Source organism: Acanthochromis polyacanthus, chromosome 7, assembly GCF_021347895.1.
Source record: "Acanthochromis polyacanthus isolate Apoly-LR-REF ecotype Palm Island chromosome 7, KAUST_Apoly_ChrSc, whole genome shotgun sequence".
Lineage (NCBI taxonomy): Eukaryota > Metazoa > Chordata > Actinopteri > Pomacentridae > Acanthochromis > Acanthochromis polyacanthus.
The window spans coordinates 15168420-15192615 of NC_067119.1; the positions used below are offsets into that span (position 1 = coordinate 15168420).

At 41.8% G+C, this 24196-nt stretch overlaps 1 protein-coding gene across 1 annotated transcript in view; it reads left to right on the plus strand.

The window, feature by feature from the left end:
- The window catches only part of efna5b (ephrin-A5b), a 93840-nt gene that overhangs the window by 62797 nt on the left and 6847 nt on the right, over positions 1 to 24196 (plus strand). The window contains exon 2 of the mRNA XM_022200621.2: positions 9553 to 9845. Within this exon, the coding sequence (XP_022056313.1) occupies positions 9553 to 9845 (293 nt within the window). The remainder of the gene's footprint in view (positions 1 to 9552; positions 9846 to 24196) is intronic.

Below are 24196 nucleotides of genomic sequence, written 5' to 3' on the forward strand. Positions count from 1 at the left end.
CTTAATGATCAGTGCAACTGGTGAGAATACAGCTGCGCTAGGATGAAACAAGCTGGACACATACAAGCTTGTGGGTCCTCTTTTCATGGCTGCTTTTTCTCTTTTCATCCTCGCTTCTGATTTCCTCTACCCACATATTTACCCTCTTCCCTTCATGCTCCCCTCCATCTTTTACACCTTTTAAACCTTCACATGTCTTTCTTCTTTATTCCCCCTCCTCCCACTCTGCATCTCTCCTGCATCTCCCACATGATATGCTTCCTTTATTTTATCTCTGCCCTTTTTGCCAGTTTTTCCTACTCACTTCACTCCTCCATCCATCTGCTGATCATTTGTCCTGAGGGACAGAGAGAGGAGGGCTTACAAACTACAGAAAATAAAAGTGAACTGGCATTCTTCTGTAATGTCCCTTATGCAGGTGGGCCACAGGAGGTAAAAGAAGTAGAAAGGGGGATGTTTGTAACAGGGTTTTCCAAAAAAAGAGAGGTCTCCTGAACACATGCTCACTGTGTTTCTCTCTCTTTTTTTTTAGATAAACGAGGACCTAGTGAATCATGTTTAACTGTCAATTTGAAATAAGAAAGTGAAAGTAAGCACGTTTAAACAGAAAAAAATCTTTTTCAATTCAGCCACAGCTTTATCCCTCTAAGAAGAGACTTTTTAAATGCATTTTAGGTCTCCACCAAGTACGTTATCCAATGTACCTAAGCTCTGTATTGAGTACAACGTTCTTCTGAATAGTGTGAGACGAAATTAGCATGATGGAAAATGGTGCACATTTTAATTTCAACAACCCTGATTTATTTTTTTCAATCCAATGACTGCTTCATCTGCTTTGAAGAGAGCATTTTAGTTCCATTTAAGGTTTGCGCCAGGGACATTATGCAATGCTGCTTACTGCTCGAATGCGAATGTGCACCTGGGAATGTTTTCTGTGTTTACACATGCTTATTACCCCACCTATCAAAGTGTTTAGTTATGTCAGTTACTGAACATTAATTGCTGCAGACACATGGCAACTTTTAGCAGCCATGTGCAGTATTTGTGTTTATCTAACCTCGTGGAACCTATCCAGAGCTTGCCATTCAGAACCAAGTGCATTTAATGAAGTAAACAACAGCCCAAGGTTTCGACTGTGTCCCTGTTTGTATAGGATGCCCTTCTCTCCCTCCCTCACTCACATTAGGAAGACATGTTACACGGCTCACAGCCATTTCATTGCTGCTGTTCTGTCTCAGCTGCCAAATACCCTGTCACTATAAAACAATGACTGATGATTAATGGCCAACACATCTCACCACTCAATGATACGTAGCTATTAATTGATACTAACTGCTCATGTGTGACCATGAACAAACACACATGTCTCTACAGGCAAGCATACACCCACTGTGGTCCCAGTAAACATGTCAGAGTGTACAGGATTTACAAAGGGATTGAAGTGGAGTTTGGGGCAGCAATGATTCAGAAGAATGGCCCCATGGCCTGACAGGATGTTGGGGGATGTGTCATTTTTGCCTGACTCCCTTGGTGATGAGAGAATACATAAAGAAAGCCTTTTACACACAGCGAGATATACACAGGCCCACATACACATATTCAGCCGTTCGCTCACACATATAGCCTACACACACATCAGTATTACACACCCATAAAAATGGTTGTTTGGCAGAGTAGTGAGTGGATGAGCTCAGAGGAAGTATCTGTCTGCCTTTTTTTTTCTCCTCTGTTTTGGACTTGAGCTGCAGCATGCTGATGCAGACTACATCAAACACTCACTGGAGCCCTACATCTCGCCGTTTCACTCAGCACCAAGAGCAGAACAAGAACTTGTCTGTCACTACTCTTAATTCATTGTCTCCCTGGGGCAAAATGAGCACTGACAGACATAAATGGCGGAAATGAATATTGTAAGATCACAGTCAAGGGTGGCAGTGGTGGCGGAGGTGGTGGGAGAGGGGTAAAAGAAGATTGAGGGAGCAGAGGGGGCAGGGGATGGAGTGATGTAGAAAAGGGAGAAAGGGTCGAACGAAACGAGATGTGAGAAGGAGAGATGAAGGAATGCATGGGTACTTCCCTGTGTCCCTCGTTGCTGACAGTCAGTATATTATACTGGGCTGACCACCTGCTCTGAGCCTGAAGTACACCCTCTATAAAGCTAGAGCAGATGGACACAATAAAATGCACCATGACCAGCAGCTACGCACTATTGTCTGTACGTGTTTGTCCATTGTATTGCAGCTATTCTGTATAAATATAGTAAAATATACACACATGCCCCAGCCTTCCACTGAGAGGCAGTACCCTCAATATGTGATACTCTACAGGTCTGATGTCACCGTGTCTTCTCCGCCAACCCCTCCCAGTGCTGTAAGCCTATCGGCCGGTTAGCCAGTGAGGAATGTGGCTGTCATCTCATACAAACAAGTTGACACTCTTCACATATCCATCCTGTGACTTCACTACTCTTCTCTGTAGCCGACTCTATCTCAGTGCTTGTATTTTTGGAGTTGCGTCTCTTTGATTTTTTTTTAAAAAACATCCATGATGGCGCCCTAACCAAACTGAGAATAGAGCATAGACTTTAGATTATAACTCATTGTTGACATCTTAAAACTTTCTAAAACAAAATGCTGCATTAAACAAACCGAAAATACAAGGCAAAGTGTTTTTTCTAAATGCCTACACAGACCTACTTTCATTCAACTAGGACCATATTGTTCACGCACAAAATTTTACAGTGTATTAAGTGATTATTATCAGCATTTTCTCTCAATTAGATAATCTGGCTTAACTACTGCCTTGTTTAGAGTTAGTCTAAACACTGTTTTATACAAATGCCCCATATCCCATTCTATTGTAATAACCAAATGGCTCCCTTAAAGCTACACATCCCATGTTTTGACGTTTTTTTGAGCAGCGTTCGAGCCCCAGTTGGAACCAAAATTGCTGCTGCCTGGGTTGTGTGCTTGTAAAAGTAGTAGAGAAGTAGTTGCTTATTACTGTATGAGATTCCTAGAAGGTGGTGTTGCCATTTCTTGCTAGGCTCTCAGACATAAAGAAATGCATTTTCCATCTCGAGGTCCCAAATTGCTGAAATAGTGGGCTGGTGAGGAATTTAATTTTACAGTCAAGATGAGCGTGGAGTGGAAATACTGGATGCAGTTATCAGTTCTTCACCCCTCTCCCCACTACACTCCTCTACCATCAGTAATAAGGAGAATATCTGTCTGGAAGGCCGAGTCCTGTTCTCACCGCTGTTAAGAACATGAATGATGAAGTGCAACAGCCTCTCTCTTGTTCCCCCTCTGCTTTTCTGTGTCTGTCAGTTCATTCTTTCTTCCTGCTCTCCCTCTCTTTCATCCTCCGACCCGCACCAATCATCTGTAATTAGACAACTGTGCAAACTATATCGAGAAGTGTTTGCGATGTGTGCTTGTGGCTTAAGTGTTGAAAGGTCCTGAATGGGCCTTCGCATGTGTACTCCAGCCAGGGTTCAGTCAGAGTTCACCTCTTCTCGGATAAACATATTTTCCCTCCAGACCAAAATCAACAAATGATCTTTCACTTGGGGAACATGCACACGCACACACACACACACACACACACACACACACACACACACACACACACACACACACACACACACACACACACACACACACACACACACACACACACACACACACACACACATCCGTATAAGCATACATACACAAACTCAACAGGATACAGTCAAAAAGTTGGGGAGAAAACAATAACACATTTGCCTTTTAGGGTCCCTGTGCATTTCTACTTTCTAGGTTACTGTGATTTGATTTATCAGGCAACGGAACATTGCCTGAGGATATTGAATTGAAAATATATCAGATGTATGAATTTCAACAGGGAGAGGTGAAATAATGTAAATAGATCTGATTTGGGGTCATGAGCGGGCCTGGGCAAAGCGAGAAACTCAGGCAGGCGGAAAGAATCGAGAAAGAGAAGGGGTAGGAGCAGGAAAATACACAGAGAACAGAGGGAACAGGAGGGAGAGACAAACAAAGATGATCTTTTATGGTGTGGTAGATGGGGCTTTGACTTTGTAATGCAAGCACCTGTCAACAGTGTTTAAGCGCTTTAGTCTTGACAGCTCTTGTCAAAGTCTCTGCTGCTAAAGAACATGAAGCGGGATTGTTTCAGGCAGTTTTTACATAAAAAGTTTGCCGTCTTAACTGCGTTTTGTCACTGTGCATTCATCAGCAGTCCACCCTGAAAGTAGAAATGTTGTCACTACACTTTTGCGGTGACAATCTCCCTTACAATGTTTTATCCAGAGATGCCCTGAGGCTGAACTTTGAGCAGCACATGGTGGGTTGCATGGTTTCAGAGTGTTTCTCTTTACAACTTTGGAGAAAAACAACATGAGAAACAAGACAAGCATTGAAGATTGAGGTTTTTTTTTTTTTAATTAAAACATCTCCTCCTACACTAAAGGGGAAAAATTTGAACACAGAACCTTTTTAATCCTTTGATATCCAGTGTTAGTAATCAGTCTCTACTTGTCTTTGGGGTCACACCTTTGAGCAGTGGTATTTCGAGCAGTGCTCTGCTACGGCAGCACATTGAAAAGTTCCTCTTTCTATTGAATCTCACTTATTCAGCTGGTTAGATGACTTGGATTGCTCTCTGGCTCTGCCTGCTACTGAGCTCTTGCTCTGCTCCTCTGTCTTTCTCTTTCACTCAGGTTATCTATCTCTCCCTGTCCCTCTTGCTTTCTGTCTGCAGCCACCGATGCACAGCTCTGAGAAGTGGCTGATGGGAGTGCGTAGGGTACAGTGTGTGTATGTGTGTGTAGGCCCTGTACATGTAGTTGTGGGTATGTTTGTCTCTCTGCGAGTATGTGCGTGTGCCCGAGTGTATGCACGGCAATGTCACTGGGCTGTGTAATTGAAATGGAAATGAGCCAATCAGCAACTGCAGTGGTGTGCCACCTTACCCTGCATTCACTTCACTGTTCCAGCTCTCCCAAATTCACTCTCTTCTGTTTGTGGCTCTGTGTTTGCATGTGCAAGTGTCTCTGAGTGCGTGTGTGTGCCGACAATACTTGGCCTTCAGTTTTTAACCCTGAGGAGGCGGTGTGAAAATGTAATCAGTTCGTAATAAAGATTATCTCTCCCCTCCTCTCCCCACCCTCTCTCTCTCTCTCTCTCTCTCTGTTACTGACAAACACACACATGCACCCACGCTCTGTGTCCATCTGATTTCCCTGGCTTTGTGTTACGACCCGGAGCAAACTGGGACAGCTGTGGCATAACAAAGACATGCAATTATCGCCATTTGACAATTAGCCTCCAATCCAAGTTTGCTCCTTAATTACCTATTTTACTCCTAGAAGCCATCCGCTGTCATCCTGTGCTGCTACAGTTTCTCACAAAAAGACTGTCGCTCATGGCATTGCCACAAGTATATTGCAAAATACAGGCAGTTGGGTTGACTGTGTGCATGTGTATAGCACCAGAGGAGTGAGGGCAGCTGTGCTCCAGCTTCATCTGGACAATTTCTTAAGTGATTTGTATTCGATCTAGCTCCCATTTAGGAAAACTGATAGAAAACAGCATCCCTCTGTCTGGAATCTGGTTCTCTGGAGTGAAGTTGTGTGTGCTGAATTGCCATTTTTTCTGTGTGTTTGCCATCTTATGTGTATGTTTTACTTTAATTCAGACATAATTTGCTTTAATCTGCAATCATAAGCAATGTGCTAGTAAAGAATTAACCCAAATGATCAATGACATCAATGACACATCAGATTGGCTACATTTTCCTGTGCTTCACAACCTTCTTTTGTATACCGCAACAGCTGAAGGAGTGACTGGGAGTTGAACAGCAAGTTGTTCGAAAAGCTGAATCTTTACAATTTAAAGACAGAAAAAAGGAATCAGATTTTTAATTGGCTTATTTAATTATATTCTGTTACTTCAAATGTCAGTTTAACATGTGGACATATATGCTATTATGCGTTTTAACATGGATCAGTGTACTGAATGATTATCATGAAAGACTGAAAAAACCTATTATTCTGGCTCCTCCACTCACTCTATCACACATACAAATGTACAGAGCAGCCAATTTTGATGCTGCTTTAATTTACATTTTCTTTTGTGCCCTCGAGATTGGCTGATCCTGCAGTGCCTTTGCAGTCATTCTTTTCTATTGAACCCAGTATTACTACACTGCCCATATTTCACTCTTTTGAATTCTAACAGAGCACTCAGTGCAGCCTTGATTTACATTACATTGGTGCAACATCTCGGTGCTTGTGTAATCAGCACAGGGGGTTGATGTATGTAGCACATGTCCGTTTTGTGGTAGAGAACAGTTTCCTCTCTCGGCTGAAAAAAGTGGGGAGTGTTTGTACAGCAACAGCCGATTAAAGCTGCCATCGCTATAAACAAGACACCAGCCGCATCTAAAACTCGCATTAGTCCCATGATAACGGGGTTTTATAAGGACAATAAACACAGCTTTCCACAAAATACAAGAACACATCTTGATGACAATCCTTCACCGAATAGACTTGGAGAAAATTTACAGCTTTGGCTGCACACACAGTCATGTCATGCACATATACAGTTTCAGCAGAATCTGCTTTAATGATGAATGCATGGTTGAATAACTCCTGCAAAGACGCGGATTCACTGGGAGCCTGGCAATACTATCTGCAGTATTCAGTCTTGCTGTCTCTTTTTTTGTATTCCCTCGCCCTCTTTTGGAAGCTGGTCCTTTCTCTCTCTCTCCCTCCCTGTCTGTTTCTCACCCTCACTCTCTTTCTCGCTCGGTGCCATTAGCAGCTTCTGGCTGTCTCACTGCTGTTCCTTTGCCAATGTGCCAGGGAGCTCACTCAACTGATAACACAAACCTAATGTATGTGTGTGCCTAACGAGGGCGTGTGCACGTGGAGGTGTGTGCCGCGTGCACGTTTGTTGCCCGTATGTGTGTGCGAGTGAGCGTGTTACATGTTACAAATGCCTGTCCTGTCCCTTTTTATGTGCTCACTCACCCAAACATCCTCTGCTTCATTTGCAGTCAGGAGCACGAGTCACTATTCTGACTGCTGAGGCACTGAGAGAAGGGCAGCTGAAACATCACACACACACACACACACACACACACACACTAATTCTACTTCTCTCTCCCCCCTGCACACACACATAGAGTACACATAGACAGAAGCTGGGACGAGCGGATGGGATGATGTGACCATTAAGTCAGTGACATTTTAAAGCAGTGAGAGAGATGCATGGCTCTCCCTGGACCTCCAGAGACATGTTTTAAATGAAATGTTACAGATGAGCTACTCCATGCCTTGGTTGTAAACACCCTCGCATTGGTATTTACCCTACATGGGTAAACACAGACAAAAAACAGCATTTCATGTTAGCTCATGCTCACATATACACATAGACATGCACATAAATATACAGAGCAGAGCTGGAAGGAGACACATGATCACAGTAATGAGAAATGGCTCAGTTCAATTTGTCGCTTGATTGTTACATTAATCATTCCATTATAACCAACATGAATTAAGTGACAACTGAAGGCATCGAAACCAGATTTTGCTCCAATTGCTATTTGATCTACTGAACAAGTGGCCTGGTTTGTGATTGAAATTCTGTGTAGTTTGTCTGCATAAACTGCAGACTGAAGTAAATCAAGCAGGATAATCGTTTTTCAGTGCATATACAACAATGTGATTTCAGAAGATCAATTCCTTAGTCAGAACTCCCAGCACCGCACTGAAACAACAACAGAGCTGCAGTTTTGAATTGAGAAAGCAAAAATGTGGGTGGAAAGCGAGTGACAGGGAAAAAAGAGGATTGTGCAACATGTATTTTCACCAGCATCTGAAGATGTTTGAGACATTTAGCTACAATCAATGAAAATCATTCTCTCCCCCCCCAACTGGTATTTTACACCAACTGCAAGATTTGTTCTACCAATGTGTCCTTGTTCTTTATAACCTCTCCACTATTTAAATTAGGAGTGAATTGCTGTTTCTTTAGAAAATTTAATGACTTAATGGACATTTTTTCACATGAGTGCGACAGAAATGATTGCATGGTGAGAGAAAGAGGTCACAGTGCCGCTTCAGTATGTTAATCCTGAGGCTCCAGAGTCCTTAGGATAAAATTATTTTTGCCTGTCATACGCTCTGCCCCTTGTGCGTCCTGGGACTCGAGGATCCCCTTCTTATAGACAGCAGTGGCAGTTTTCAATTAAAAGTTTTGTCAAAACTCTTGTAAGGTTGTGCTCTCACAACATTTAAAGACTGGGTCTCAATTATAAGCGAACACCACCTGGCTTCTGGGTGACGGGAGTCAGTGGCATCAGCTGTGTTGCGTGTGGACTTTGCGACTTCACACAGTTGCTCAGTGCTTCGAGTGTGTGTGCTTGATTGGTGGAATCCCTAACAAGTTTACAGGCTCTGTGTTTTCTCTGTGAAGCCTCCTGTGACCCGACGGCTGGCGTCATATCACCCTAAAGCAGTCAGAACACTCACAACACAGGGATTACTTTTTTGGAAGTGGTGACTCAGTGGTTGAGGCTCTGGGTTACAGCACTGTCAAGCAAGATCCTTAACCTTATCTGCTCCAGGGTTATCATGGCTGGCCCTGCACTCTAAACCCCAACTGGGATGAGCGGAAAAGAGAATTTCTCAGTGCTGTAGTGTATTTATGACAAATAAATGCTTCTTTGCCTTTGAATTTTGGTAGCTGTGAAAATTCAACAGATGAGAGGCCTATTTGGTGGGCAGCAGAGAAGAAATTGTGACTGTGTGTGTGTGTGTGTGGATGGTAGCTTGTGACAGTGTGTGACCTTTTGATGAATCTCCCGGTATGTATTGAAGCCCTCTGACCCTGTGTGGCCTGTTCTAGATCATCGCTGCTGTAAAGATGCCTCACTGCACAGCCCTCGGAGACAGCCAGGCCCTGTATTTTTCCAATCATGACATTTACTGTCTGGACCATCCTGCCATCCCACATCCCTGTGACCATTTCTACTTTGCACTCCGTCTTTTTCTTTTTTCTTTTTTCCTTTTTCCAGTGGAAAAATCCTCAAGTAAATGTGTTTCTTTTCCTTTTTTTTCTTGAGAGACCTAAAAGCTGTGTTCTTATAAGCGCATTTTCTCAGAGCTGGATACTTCAGTTTGCTATCATTCGGAAGGCGTAAGTGTGTATGTGTGAGTAAATATCTGTTTCAGAGACAGATTTATAGATAAACCAAGCCATCCAAATTTATTGAAGCCAAAGGATGAGAGTGTTGGCGCTTGTAAATTTCCACATGATACTGGAAGATTGGTGAGTGATATTACCCGCGTTCCTCCTCTGCATGCTGAATGCAAACAAACTTCTATCCGTAACAACTGAAGCAATGTTGGTGTATAAACACACAGACATTTCACGGTGATTGATTTGATCTTTGAAGTGCATGTAAATCATTGGAAAGCTGTACTTTATGTAAGACAAAACAATGAACCTCTTCCCGTCTTCTCTTGATTTTCCCCTCCAGGTTCCATCGTGGGGATTACCACATCGACGTGTGCATAAACGACTACCTGGATGTCTACTGTCCTCACTATGAAGACACAGTGCCTGAGGAGCGGACAGAGCGCTACGTCCTCTACATGGTCAACTACGATGGCTACAGCACATGCGACCACACCGCCAAGGGCTTTAAGCGCTGGGAATGCAACAGGCCGCACTCACCGAACGGACCGCTCAAGTTTTCTGAGAAGTTCCAGCTCTTCACTCCATTCTCCTTGGGCTTTGAGTTCAGACCGGGCAGAGAATATTACTACATCTGTGAGTAGCTGACATGATTACATTGTACTGTACCTAGAATTTACTGTGTGTGGATGGTTGAGGGATTAAAGGAAACAGCAGCACAAAGTTACTAACATTTTTGGCTGCTATAAGTCAAAATCAACCTTTTGTGTCCTGAAGATATGGCCAGAGTCATTCTGGAAGCATCAGGACAGTATGCACATAGTCAAACAGTCAAGAAGAGATGCAAATGTTAATACATTTCCTTATCTGATAGTCTGTTCATCATTAAAGCCTAGTATACATTTTCCTTTATGCTTATAAAACCAGTTCCTATCACTGACGCAAAGTTGACAGGGTTGAATTAGGAACTTGAAGGACAGATAAAGTAAACACCAAGTTACTTAAGATAAAAATTGAACAGATATAAAAGATGATCTTCATCTAAAATTGCTACTTAACGACTGGTCCAGCAAAATCCAAAATATTAAGCTGCTCAGTGGGAACAGATGCCTATAACACTGTCGTGATAACTTGGTCAGTCCAGGAAATCTGTCACTATTTCTGCCACAGCTAAAATATATTTATACTCAGCAGATCAGCGCTGATAAACGTCATCACTCTAATGTTAATGCCATTGAAAGCATCCAATTGGAACTGTGCTGCTTCTGAGCATGAGCATCATTAGCAACTATAGCTGTTCTCTGCTAACAGGCTAGTTACCAAAGCAGAAGAAAGCAGGACTTTCTGCTGCAGAGTTCATCAGCACAACTGCCACAGTCACAGTTAGACAGCAGGGAGGTGTGCTTGTTTTATGTGATCCTTTTGTGTGGTCAGCAAATACACCTGCAACCCCTTTTCACAAAACAGAGTGAAGATCCACCTGGTGGTGCAACCAGATGCTATGACAAACCTGCAATGCATTTTCTTACACCTTCTGCCTTAATGGGAAACATATTTTTAATAGATTAAATAATTAATCTCAAATAATTGAATACTAAGGAATTAATTGCATCCCTAGAGATAATACAAAGCGGCTTAAAGTAGACCCAAACTATGATAGAAAAATGCCTTATGTTATATGCAGGATTGTATTTGAATTCATCATGGCTTTCCACTTATATATAAGGGTTTTTCCTGCAATTTTTCCCCCCACTGAAGGCAGAACGGTAAAAAACAGCAGTAACACAAATGGAAGCAGCACGACTAAGAGCTCAATCACCTTTTTTCAATTCTATTTTTATATTAATATCACTACTCCTCGAGCTCCATTATTAGCAGTATGCTTTCACGGAAAAATATGAAGCCACATAACCTAACTTGACATGAATTCAAAATCTGGATGGCCCTTTTCTGACCTAAAGCTCATCTAATAATACAGCAGAGAGAGAGAGACACACTATGCCTGGACCATGTTTTCTCAGCTTCACTACAGAGCTTTGCGAGTGGCATTACAGTGATCTGAGTAGATGCTTCCATGGTCTGCTTTCAGCCAAGCTTTTCACACTGCTCTCATCACTCACTAAAACTCTTCCCTAAAATGGCAATGGAATTCATGGGGGAGTTAAATTGAAGCAGTTTGAAAGTTATAGCTCACTTCCCCTGCTGCACAATACTGTACATTTCGAAAAACGAGAGCCCTACTTTCTGCATTATGTTGTGCTTCTATTCAGCTCTTGTTAGATGTTGAGTTGTCTGCTTCTTGGCATAGGAACGGAGCTGAACTGAGTTCATCTGAAGCTCAAGCCCCTGGGAAATTAGGTTTTATCAAAGAAAGGTGATAGAGTGGAAATGACTTGAGTTTGTCCATTCCACCACAGCCTATGCACACATGGGAGACGGAGGCGTCGCTGCCAGTCGGCGCAGCCACCAGCAGTCGCTGCAACGCATTTGTCACAGGGATACGCTGATTATTGCAAAATAAGAAGCATGACTCTGTGCTCATACATTTGGCATTAGTGCAAAATCATGCAGCATTGCACATTATTCTCTCAGCTGTTGAAGAGAAGCTTTAAAGATTTTTGCTCTAGCTATTGTATGAGAAAAAACTCAAAGGCAGAGTGGAGGGGTGGAGTTTTGACATTTAACACCTACTTCTGAGTGGTTATACTATATTTATCTGTAAACTTTGGCCTGTTGTGTTAATGCAGCTCTAGGTGGCTGTCAAACCCCTGTGTCTTTGTGTTTTCCTCCTTCCTCCAGAGACAGCGCTGAAAGAGTCGAGAGCACAGCTGAGTGGAGCTCTACGTACACAGTGTGATCTGTTTTCTAAATTGGCACCTTTTTATGAAGCGGTTAACCTGACAGCCAGCCCAAAACTTCTGTGCTTTATTCATTTCACATGTTTTGCTCCCTCTTCTTCCAGAGACTGGAGAAACAAAACACATAAATACATCTCCCTCATGTTTGCTGTTGTCTCCATGGTGAATAGATGTTGTCTTTCTCTCTCGTCTACAAAACAAATAGCCTGCTTCTTTTCCACAGGCCTTTCAACAACGAGGTGTTTGGCCACTTGTCCATTAAAAAAGTAACCAGGTTTTTCCTTTGCTTTTATCGTCAGTTTGCATTGACAGTCATACTAAATGAGATGAGGGGAAAATTGAAGTCTCCAAACTTTGGGAGCGTAGATGGGGGTTAGTGTAGGGTTATAAAATTCATCCACTCCCTCAAGTAACTATTTCTTACATTTTTTTCCCATTTGTGTTGAGAGATGCTTGTCCTAAGGGCTGGATTAAATTACACTGCGACCGACAGGGCTTCCATGGAACATCCATTCTGCTACAGCACGCCATATTGGTTTAGTGGCCTGCGGCTTCATTGGCTATTGAATGATTCTAGCGTATAGCCTCGCTGGCTACTGTGGCAGATATTAAAGTCATCTACCATGAAGTCATCTGACATGTGATTTCCCACTGCCATTGTGTCCAGCCTGAATGTCCATGAGAAGCACGGGAGATGACTGCTGATGGATTGGACAATCTCTTTAGTGAACAGAATGTAAAGCTTAAAGAGAAAGATTGAGAGAGGCAGAAGTGATACAGTCCTACACCTGTCAATTCATTTGCAGTAGTTTTTGTCACCATCATCATCCTCACCAATCTTACACTTGACACATGCAAGACCTGTTTAAGTTACACTTCTTAGCATGATTTCCTATCTCCTTAAATCTTAATAACTCTGTGATAAATACACATTTGTAACTGAGGAATAAGTAAACAGGCTACAAAATTAAATCACAACAGAGCTTTTTTCCCCGATAGAGTATAAGCTAATTACTATGATTTTCTCAGGGACTAAATACTGGCAATGCGTACTGTTATTATAAATGTTAAGTTAAGATGTTGGAAAAAAAAGAAATTAAAAACACTGGCTTGATTATTTCTAATCTTTTATCCCTAATCATTTAAAAAAAAAAACTTCCGCAGTATCTGAAACTATTCTATAATCTTGCTTGAACATCAGAAGCAGGTCTGTTTGTCATCAACTGAAACAACTTATGGTCATTTGGAACAGGAGGAAAGTTTTCAGACACATTTTTCAGGCTGTATTTCCCCAGGGTGCTGTATACTTACATGCAAAGTTCTTTCATTTAGCACCAAACTAGATACGAATGCTGGCCAAATTTGCCGGCAGTTTGTTTTGCAGACATTCCTCCACTTTTGTTGCCCTTTTTCTACAAGACATTTTAGATGCATGTCGTCCAGTATCTCTCCTATTGAAGTGTTCTGGAACTTGATGTTCAATCTTTTCGAACTTTAAATTTGCCTGCCATTCTCAGATGAGTTGACAAATAATCATATCAAGTGTGTTGTGCAGATAAAGTCCAGCGTGGAGATGAATAACCTGCCAATTTGACAGCTATTGCGGAATCTCAGTCAGAGCTTATAATATACTAACTCAGCCCGAGATGGCAAAACAGTGTGAGTAAACAATAAACCCGACAGGACTGCATGCATGTTATTTCTTTAATAAAGATTGTTTTGGGCACATAAGTTGTTGTGCTGTGTTAACAAATCTTCAGTGCAGCGTTATCTGCTTGCTTTATTGCCATAATGTTCTCCAAAGCCTTCTGCTGGACCATTTTGAAAGGAACAGTTCCAGTAGTTTGTCAGCGTCTGATAACACCTTCCTTTCTTCTTTAATGAAGTGAAGTCATGGCTTGGCACTTTTTAATGATAATCACAATATTACGTCCTGTATAATTTCTGCGACGTGGATGCTTATTCAACTATGAAACAATCTTGCTGATGTTTGACTTGACTGTTATTATGACAACAGTTTGCCTACCTGGTGATGATATCCAGCCTCATTATTGCTGCTAATGACAATAAAGACTGTTGTCAGATTCTGTGCAGCCATGAGTAAACATTGATTAAACTCTCGCTCCAGGCTCAGGTTGCATTTTTGAAGGGACCCTTCAGCAGTAGTTGTGCCAAGATTTTGTGGTTCATTTTCAAGATGTCAAAAGTGAACAACTGCACCACTGTAGCTCCACATGAACACATACTACATGGGCTAGTCTTGGGTAGGTGTAAGTTATCATTCTATGCTCAACATTGGTGGTTGAGATGTGATCCAAAAGCACAATTTGATCGAAATAACTTGTCGATGTTCATTAAGGCTACTGTCCTTTGAGTAGGCTCAAATGCAGCAGAGGCAAATGTCCTGAATGGCCTTGCCTGCTCTGATTAAATGTTTATCTTATCTCTCACTGTGCACAGAAATGTTAAAGCGCCCCGAGCTAAATGTCTAAATAATGAATCTAAAAGATGCAATTAGTGACTGATTGCTTTCATTTTTAAATATTTAGCAGCTTATTAATTTTCATTAATACAAGGTCCATAATAGGTTATAATAAGCATATCAGTGTGGACATTATACTACAAAGAGTGACTACAGTTAGCTTCAACACACCAAAGAGATTTCCACAATGTAAGGTCATTGTCTGTGGTATCTGCAGTTCAGCACAAAGACTCAGTGGTCAGACTTTGCCCTTGTAGTTCATTTTCCTATGTTGTGTAAATGTGTAGTGTAGCGTAGCTAACAAAGAAAATCTTACGCATCATTAAGCAGTGAAGCTGGCTATACTGCACACCTGTACTCGACAGAAATGTTAATGTGGCCCTAAGGCAGAGGTCACTATCCATGAACACACGAGGCAGGGATAAGCACGAGTTACTGTGAATAGATTCATGTGCAGAAAACATAACAGCATCTTCTCGCATCTCTACTGAAGATAGGAAATTTATGCACAATCAATATCATGATATGCACAATCAATATTTCACAGATTTGTGCATGTTTAGAGTAGCCAGTGTAACAGAGCAAAGCCCTATAGACAGTGCTCATAGTCAGTATAAGAATATTAGTCTTTTCCTCATCTCCATTAACTTTCTGTTGCCAAATGACCGGAGGGACTGTGGGATGAAAAATTCGCCCTCAGTGACGTGATTGATTAGCTTGCTTGTTTGCAGATGAAAATTAAGATGTCAAATCATATTCCTGCAGAGAAAATGCCCGTTAATGGTGTTTTCGCCCTATGAGCTTGATGCGGGTCGAGGGTTGATTTGTTGCATCTCTGATAGAATTAGAGAGAGGAGGAGACAGGGTTCTGCTGTCATCTGCTTCAACAAGAGAAACAGCTTAATCAACGCTAGCAGGACAGAGGGAATTCACTCAAATGGAGGTCATAATTCTTCATTTTTGTTTGCGTCAGCCTCTTGTCTCTGTGTAAGGCAGCTAATTGAAGGCAAGAGGAAAACTGGAGTTGGTCAGGAGCCTGATCTTTTGTGGAGAACGCCCAGCTATCTATTTCTCTAAACGTCAACACAAAACAGATTGAGCGGGCCGAGAGAGAAACCATTAACAGAGGAATACATTCGACATGTAAAATTGAACAGATTCAGAGAGATGTGGGGGAGAAAAGCAATCAAATTCCAGTCGCATATGCAAGCAATTCAGCAAAATACAGTATTAGCAGTGAGTGAGTTACAGCTCTGAAGTGTCTGCCTCTGTGAATGACAGACGGGATAAGCGAGGACATTGGGAGCACTTCTTGGGTCAGAGTTCACAGTGCATTCTTGGTATATGTGAAACGCATCTCGCAGAATGCTGATGCGAGCATGTTTTTCCAACATGGATACAATCCGCAATCTTGTATTTGAGTGATTTTAATCTGAAAAGGGCAGAAATCCAATATCAGTGGCAGCTCACTGCAAGAGATGAGTGAGCAGAGTTATGGCATTTTTAGGCATGTAAGATGTGTGGAAAATAGGAAACTACTTGGCGTGGCAGATTGGCGGTTGAAAATGTGCCTTTTTTCTTGCTCTCTGACTTGCTCATGTGCATGGACTGAAACTGCGTGTTACAGAAAACACAATTACATCTCTGTGTCTTGCTTGTGGTTGGAATTATGTGACAGATATTTCTAGGTTTGATACTAAAAAACAAGAGTCTTAAACAGAGTCTGTGGATGGCATCAAATGAACATTTGTTAAATGGTCATCAAAACCTAGAGGGTGGTGATGATTCTACCCATGCTAGATTACAAAATGTAAAACAGCGAGGTTTCAGATGCCTGCAGGCCAATATGCAAAATGCAACTGCAACACAAGACTGATCATAAATACCAAGCTAACACACAAGAAAACATTTTGACATATATAAAGCTTTTTTCACAAGATCTCATAAGGTCTATGTCAGCTTTATTGGACTGCTACATGCAAAGCTCAAACAGATTCTTCAAGACATGGACTATAGCTGTCTAGTGATTGATCATAAATCTTGTGATGCACCATGTTCCTTCAAGCTGCTCTCTAGAGGAGAAAGAGATAGAGCAGGCAGCAGCAGCAGCAGCAAGAAAATGGCATTAATGGACAAATGAAATAGAAGCAGGGGATAGAGTATGCAGTCTGTATTTTGTTGGAGCTATGGGAGGGTTGCTAATAATGATAAAGAGTCAGTGCTGTTCCATTTGTGGTACAAGGAGGGAACCTGCATATGGACACCATCATAACTCAGGCCTTTCATCCATTCACATGAAAAATCAACCCTGTCATCAGCATTCAGAACTGATCTGACAGCATGGAATAATGGGGCCGAAAGCTACAACCGCACATTTGCACGGTACACATGCACTCATGTACATTATGCATACATAAATACGGACGGATACAGAATAGGCACACAGATCCCGGCTGTCTGGAATGCATTATGATAATCTTAATGGATGGATCGACATTCCACCACCTCTGTCTCCCCTGGTTACTACATCATTACTTGTCTCCTGTTTTCATCTCATCTCTCTGTTTGGATCTTGGTACAGTCCTCTCTTCCATAGACATGGATGGATGTAGCCAGGTGTGATGTCACCCACTAGTTTTCATTGGAGCCAGTTTAAAGAGTAAAATTGCAGCTTAAGGAGCCAGAAACTTCCAAAAAAAGATGTGCAAATGGTTGCTCTTTATACTCTGGAAACACAACTTTCTACCTTGGACTGAAGCAAAAACGAGCTTACTGAAAACACTGATATCGTGCTGTATGGCAGGTTCATGTGAGGGTCTTAAGTCCTTAACAGCAAACACAGGAGGGCTGCATGTGTGGAATAAAAAGAAATCACTATGTATTCTACATTAAGCTCCAAAAGTGAGACAGGGCGAGTTCAGGAGTTGGGGTGAGCAGCTGGTGAACCAACTGTCAATCAGGGCAGTCAATCAAGAGCCACACGGCAGACATCAAAGCCCTCCATAAGCCTTCAGATCTTATTAACAGAGCAATAGTTTCCACAATGACCACCAGGACAATTAGTTGAGGGCCCAGATTTAGCAAGTGAGACTGTCGGGGCTCATTGGAAAGAAAAAAAAAAGACTGACTTTCTGGAAAGGAGTTAATGCTGTTTGAATGGGAGTCATCTGGAGTGGCTATTGGTGGCACTTTTGCAGCAGACATCTATCAACTATATGTTTTTCCTCCCAGACTGCATTGATTAGACACACATAACATGCACAGGGTGGTTTTCAAATAAATGCTTGGTTTTGAGTGAGAAAACATAACAAATGCAGATTCATCCACACAGGGCACATGGGGTTCTGCTGAAAATGAAACTGACCATATGCAGTGATCTTAACATTCAGAACAAATCAAACCAAATGGACACAGAGATTTTGGAACAAAATGGTTCATATCATTCTTCATCATAAACCAAATGAAGGAATGACTTTTGGAGCACTTTGTTCGGCCCTCAAAGTAGTGCTCAAAAGACTTGTAGAACCTTTACCAATTTAAGTTATTCTGGCTGTTCATGGAACCCTATTAGGATGGAATTTTCTTATGTTTGTCGCCCATCCATGCATGCACATCAAACACACATAAGAACAGGGTAACAAATCAATCATTTCAGTATGCCGGCTTCTGAGACGTTCTAATAACTCACAAATAAACTGTTAAGTCTGGACATGACAACCTTATTAGAATTCCAACAGGCCCCTTTTTTAAGAATAAATTGAAAACAGTCAACCAGCAAGCTAGCCCACTGGCCAGACTTGGTTAATAATAGACCGCGCGCCAAGTCATGGCACACTTGTTGACAGCCCAGAGAAAGCAAGGCGAGAGGGAGAATAGTCTCTAATCAAGTTATCTGAGTTTGACTGCCAATAGACTAGTCATCACTTTGCCTGCCAAAAAACAGAGAGGCTGTGAAAAGCCAAGAGATCAGAGTAAATGAAGGGCAGGCAAGGGCTGTGATTCAAAGGGCACAAGGCTCCTTTTCAGCTTTTTATGATTCATGCAACTAACAGTCGTCCTCAGGAGCTGATTATGATTCGCTATCAGAAGCACAATGATGTTTTATCTTTCGCCATTAAAGCATTAACATACGATGCTGTGCAGAAGTTTTACTAAAAGCACAATGAGGATGCTGTAGTTCAGTTTAGAGAGTCTCACTTTCATGTCTTCATTTGGTTCCACACTGACTTACCATGTCATATGCTTCAGGACTTCTTGCTGAAGTTAATGGTGAATAAAAATACAAACATTCAAAGCTCCTGAAACTTTTGTGCAGCACATTATATAATTAACCCACTTAATTAGTCATGATGTTTAAGGGTTATTGTTCATTTATTTGCTCTTTTTCACTGTTCCACTGCTACAATACACACATTTGCTCCCACACACATATTCACACACATTTTTTTTTCATTTATTCAGTGGGCGGATACTTAGACCATAACAATAATATTATGATTCTATGTGATGCACTAACTGTGCTAATGAAACATTATTATGTAAAGTGATTTATATGTGGCTGCTTTAAAAAGCCAAACTCCCCCCTTGTAGATTAATAAATCATCAAGTTTATTGTAATTTGAGCATCTAGACATGAATAAGTTGATGAAATTGAAGGGTTTCTGACTGTTAATCACTCGCTTTTCATTTTCAATAAGACACAGTAATTTGTTAGAGAGTCATTATGTGGTCTTTCGTGAAATTACGATGCAGGATGTACTCTGACATAAGACTGGAGGGGAAATAATTGTACCCACTGCATTGATAGTGTGAGGAAACTAGTACAATGCAGAACCGACTTCCCCTTCTCAACTTGTACTTTCTCTCAGTCTTTCCCTCATTGCTTGCAACCTTGTCACCTCAGTGCAAGTGACATAAGGAATGACTTTGGCTCACTTTTGTCAGAGATCGAAAGATACAAGGAAAGAGCAAAAGGCCAGCTATGACCAGGGGGGAGAGCTTGATGCCTGAATCCAAGTCCTCCTCTTTTACTGCTCCTCCCAGCTCCCTCATTCCCTCCTATTGTGTGTTCGCTGTAGTAGCATCTGGTTAATGGGCCTCTTCAGTCGATAGTCTCTTCCATCTTATACACACGCACACATTTTGTGTAGGCAGCAAACACACAAACATTCTCTGTCTGCTGTTATGTATCTATATATTTTTCTCTTTTATGTAAAAAGTAAAGTTGTTAAAAGTGGGAAATTAAACTTTCTGGAGGACATTAGTCTTTTTGTGTTTGCCGGCACATACATACATTTTATTGCTAGTGCATTTCCTACAGTATGTATGCACCGTTGTCTACATTGGGAATATTGTCCTGGACATTTGAGTAGTTGATCACAGGAATCAACTAAATATTCTCTCTTTAAACTCTACTTGAGTCTCTGAAATTCAAGGTTTTCTTCTGTGTTTGGTTAAACATTGTCCTCTTTTGACAGAAATTTAATGCATCCCAGCCGTGATTTCTGCAGATGGAAGAGAAAAAAAAATGCCTTGTGGCAGCAAACTGTGTAAATGGAAACGTGTGTGGAAGATGGCATGAAGTTTCTGGAAAGTGTGTGAATGTCTGTCTCTGTGTGTTGTGTCTCTTGGACACCATTTTATGTAAACGCAGACTGCTGGACCTAAATTCTAACTTGGTTTGTACGGTGTAATCCACATGGGTAATCCTAGTGAATGAAAGGCCAGCGGGCCGTTTGTCAGTGAGCTGGCAGAATTATCTAACTAGGAATGCTCAGTGTTGGACACAACATTGCAGGGTATTCAGTTTAACCCATCCCGTGCAACATCCAACAAATAAGCCGGGCTCTGCGGATTAAAGTACCATTATTAAAACCAGCTGGGGACCTGACGCAGACTGGAGGCATCCTAACATGAAGCTATTAATGTTACATGATGCCAAACAAGTCTACATAAGACTTGACTTTTGAAACTGAAGTAATACTTTGCAGTAAAATACTGTTATAGAAAATGCTGACGGGATAGTGTCACTGTAACACATTGGTGGATAGTAGCACAGTGGGTTACATATTGATGTCGCAGATGGACACCACAGAGAGAGGACTCTTTAGCAGACTGTCAAAAGTAGGAACTGAAAAATTTCACTCTACAAATGATTTTAAGCCATTTGAGCGAAACTGATTGCTGATGTGCCATACTGCATTAAGCCTTGTAGTTGTATAGACAGTGGCAGATGTGCAAACTAGATTTACTCTTAAGAAAAAAAAACTGAAGAAAAAACTCTCTTTACCGTATTTATCAGTGTTGGACAGGACCTCAGTAAACAAAGTACAGTTATCAGTCCAAGTAACTCCACATTATTGCTTTGCCAGAACAACTTCATTTTTAAAGATAAGATAAAGAGACAGTAATGTTATGATGACGTGTACATGCTGTAGGCCAATAGTCATACAATGAATAATGGAACTAATTACTTTTGATATCAAGTAATACGTTTGGTAATACTATTACATTTTAAAGGAATAAATTGTTGAAAATAATTTGCTACACTTCCCGAGGAACTTGCCCGATACTGGTGCTTTGATCTTGGCTTCCTATCACAGCATTTTGTGTTACAGTATGGCCTCGTGTCTGGAATGAATCTTCCATTGAAAGACAAAGGAAATGTGTTTTCCAGATAACATTACAGTTGCAATAAAAGCTTGGCTTGGGATGTGATTGAAACAATGCCGTGCCTAAGCTGCGCTGAGCCCACCTGTTTATTCTTCCGTAATTGGATTCTGCTTCATTCCATTTGCCTTAATGCTGATGCATAATGCAGTGTACCGAGGGAACCGGCCATTACCAGCCAGGGGACATGGCATAGAGGAGTAACCCGACCTCAGCTACCCACCCCGTCTCGGGACATCTTTTCAGAGCCTCTGTCCTTCAAAGCAGCCACTTGCTCAGGCTGGATGGATTGATGGTTGAGGTTGTGGGCCTGATGGGAACCAGAATAGCAGGCGTTGATGTTACGGCCTACAAGCACAATAAGCCGGACCTCGGCAGCTTGTTAATCCAAAATAAACAGGCGCTGGTGTGGACAGTTTGGCTGTGGGTGGAGGAATCCTCATCAAACGGAGAGTACGAAGAGCTGCTACCATGAAAGAATGTGGGGCCAAAGCTTAATCTTCGCTTTGGAGATAAGAATGTACAGAAACATACAGTCCTCTGCAGCATATCAACACGGTGGCTGCATCTCGGCTTAGACGCACCAATTCAGTTCCCATTTCTTACATTAGAACATGATATAAAATATGACTGTCAACTGCCATTTGCTGTACTAATAGGAAGGGTTTTAACATTATCCCTGCTGCAGACTGCTCAAGAAAACACATTAGAAAATAAAAAATAAAAATACAGCAACTAAACAGAATCAGTAAAGGTTACTTTGATTACTTATTTTCATGATTTTCTCCTGTGTAGGAGGCAGATAACATGTTAGGGCCAAATCTATAAACAACACAACAGCTTCACAAACTGCCAGCCTAACAGTGACTCCCACATGCTCTTTGCCATTTTCACCAGGGCCATACTTCTCTCATGATCAGCTGCCTTTGCTAAGTGGCTGCTGTCGATGGCTGTGACTCAGTTCAGCCCGCAATAGTGATGAAGATAAAACATCTGGAGATTGTGTGTGTGTGTGTGTGTGTGTGTGTGTGTGTGTGTGTGTGTGTGTGTGTGTGTGTGTGTATGTGTGTGTGTGTGTGTGTGTGTGTGTGTGTGTGTGTGTGTGTGTGTGTGTGTGTGTGTGTGTGTGTGTGTGTGTGTGTGTGTGTGTGTGTGTGTGTGTGTGTGTGTGTGTGTATGTGTTTGGCCATGTATGTGCACACATTGTAAATGGGGGCAAAATGAAATGAAGCAATAAGAAGAGTGACATGAATTGTGTGGGTACTGGTGTGTATATGTGACTGAGTGGGTGAGCAACGGTGGCCGAGGTTCATTAGCGTGTCATCGGCTGCCTCCACACCAAAATAATAACGTCCCCTCTGTCTGTCTCTCTCTGTCTCTCTGTCTGTCTGTCTCTCTCTCTCTCTCTCTTCCCTCAACTTTCCTCCCTTTCTGCATCTGCTGAATATGAACTGAGCTGTGAAAATAGCATCTGATCTCAAGTCACCTCTCTCCTGCACAGTGACACATGATGAAGAACCAGATAACAGCTGATGAAGTGACAAAATTAAAATCTTGACAGTGAGGTCAAGAGGCGAGAGGGACATCGAGAGTTTGATGAGCTGCACAGAAAGCCGAGGAATATGCAGGATGTATTTGATAAGAAACTGACATCTGGATCTCAGGGTAAATGAGGAGTAGGGAGTATGCAAAGGGCAAGAAGGGAATAGATTTCCATCTCTTCCCCACCCCTTAGTTATTAGTCAATATGTCTCTTAATGAAAACATTCCATGGCTACACAGACAGCTGGCACCTTTTTCCAACATGAAGTTGCAGACATATTTAGGCATGTAAACTATTCTACAGATGGGGAGAAGACAGAGAATTTCGAAGAAAACTGTTGTTTCAGAGGATGTATAGTGACAAAGACATATGAATATCTGCATTTTAGGAGCAGGTGTGTGCACAGTCATTGGCGTATCTGGTGTAAATATGATGAAGGCTAGTCAGTTGAGCTTTGAAGAATGGATATGGGTGCGCTGACAGATGAGAAGAGAGACTGATACAGCTGGGAGAGAGGGGAAGGCAGGGAAGGGGGTTCGGTAAAGGTTCACCAGAGAAGAGTTGACAGCAAATAAAATGGCAGCCGTTGGAAATGCCCGACTTCATTGCATCAGACTGATCCACAGAAAGCATAAAATAATGCCCAAAGGACAGCTTAGTGGACAGTATGGTCTCTCTGGTGCTGGAGGGGGGAGAGTTGAAATGAAAACTAGCAAATAGCATTAATGTATCTCAAAAGTGAGAAAAGCCGACACTTTTCTCCATTTGATTTGAGGCCCTGACCCAAGGCGGCGATATATATTTTCAAACTACTGTATGTTCTCCTGCCACGGTTAACGCAAGGCAGCGCTCAGCCACCATGCTCCAACTGACATGTGTTTGACCCCTATCCTTGTCTACAGGAGACAGCACCTGGTGCCTCACCGCAACACCATTAGTGGTCAACCACACACACACGCACACAGTCACCATGAGTTATTTTTAGGGGTTGTGATACAACCACTATGGTAGCTAATGCTCAGAGATTCACACCCCATGGGCTTGACAGGAAGGGATCCATTTCCTGACAGCAACCGCAAACCATCCACACATGCAGCACATATATCCTCTGTGTGTGAACTCTGCATCCGTTCAAGAGTGTTGAGGTTTTTTCATAGAGGAAAACACATAAATGTACACACATAAAGTGGTCGTGCAATGTTCCATTTACCAGTTTTTAAGTGTTTTCAAACAAGTCAAACTTATGCAAATTCCTTGATCCTTATTAAGCTACTGGCAGTTGTAGAATCGACAATAGTACAATTAAACTGTGAGCAAAGCACTCCACTTACCCTGGAGAGATTTCCCTAGCACATCTGTAAATACTTTATTGCTATAATTCCACAAGAACCATGACTAACCCTACAAAATCCACTTATGAGTCAACATTAACTAT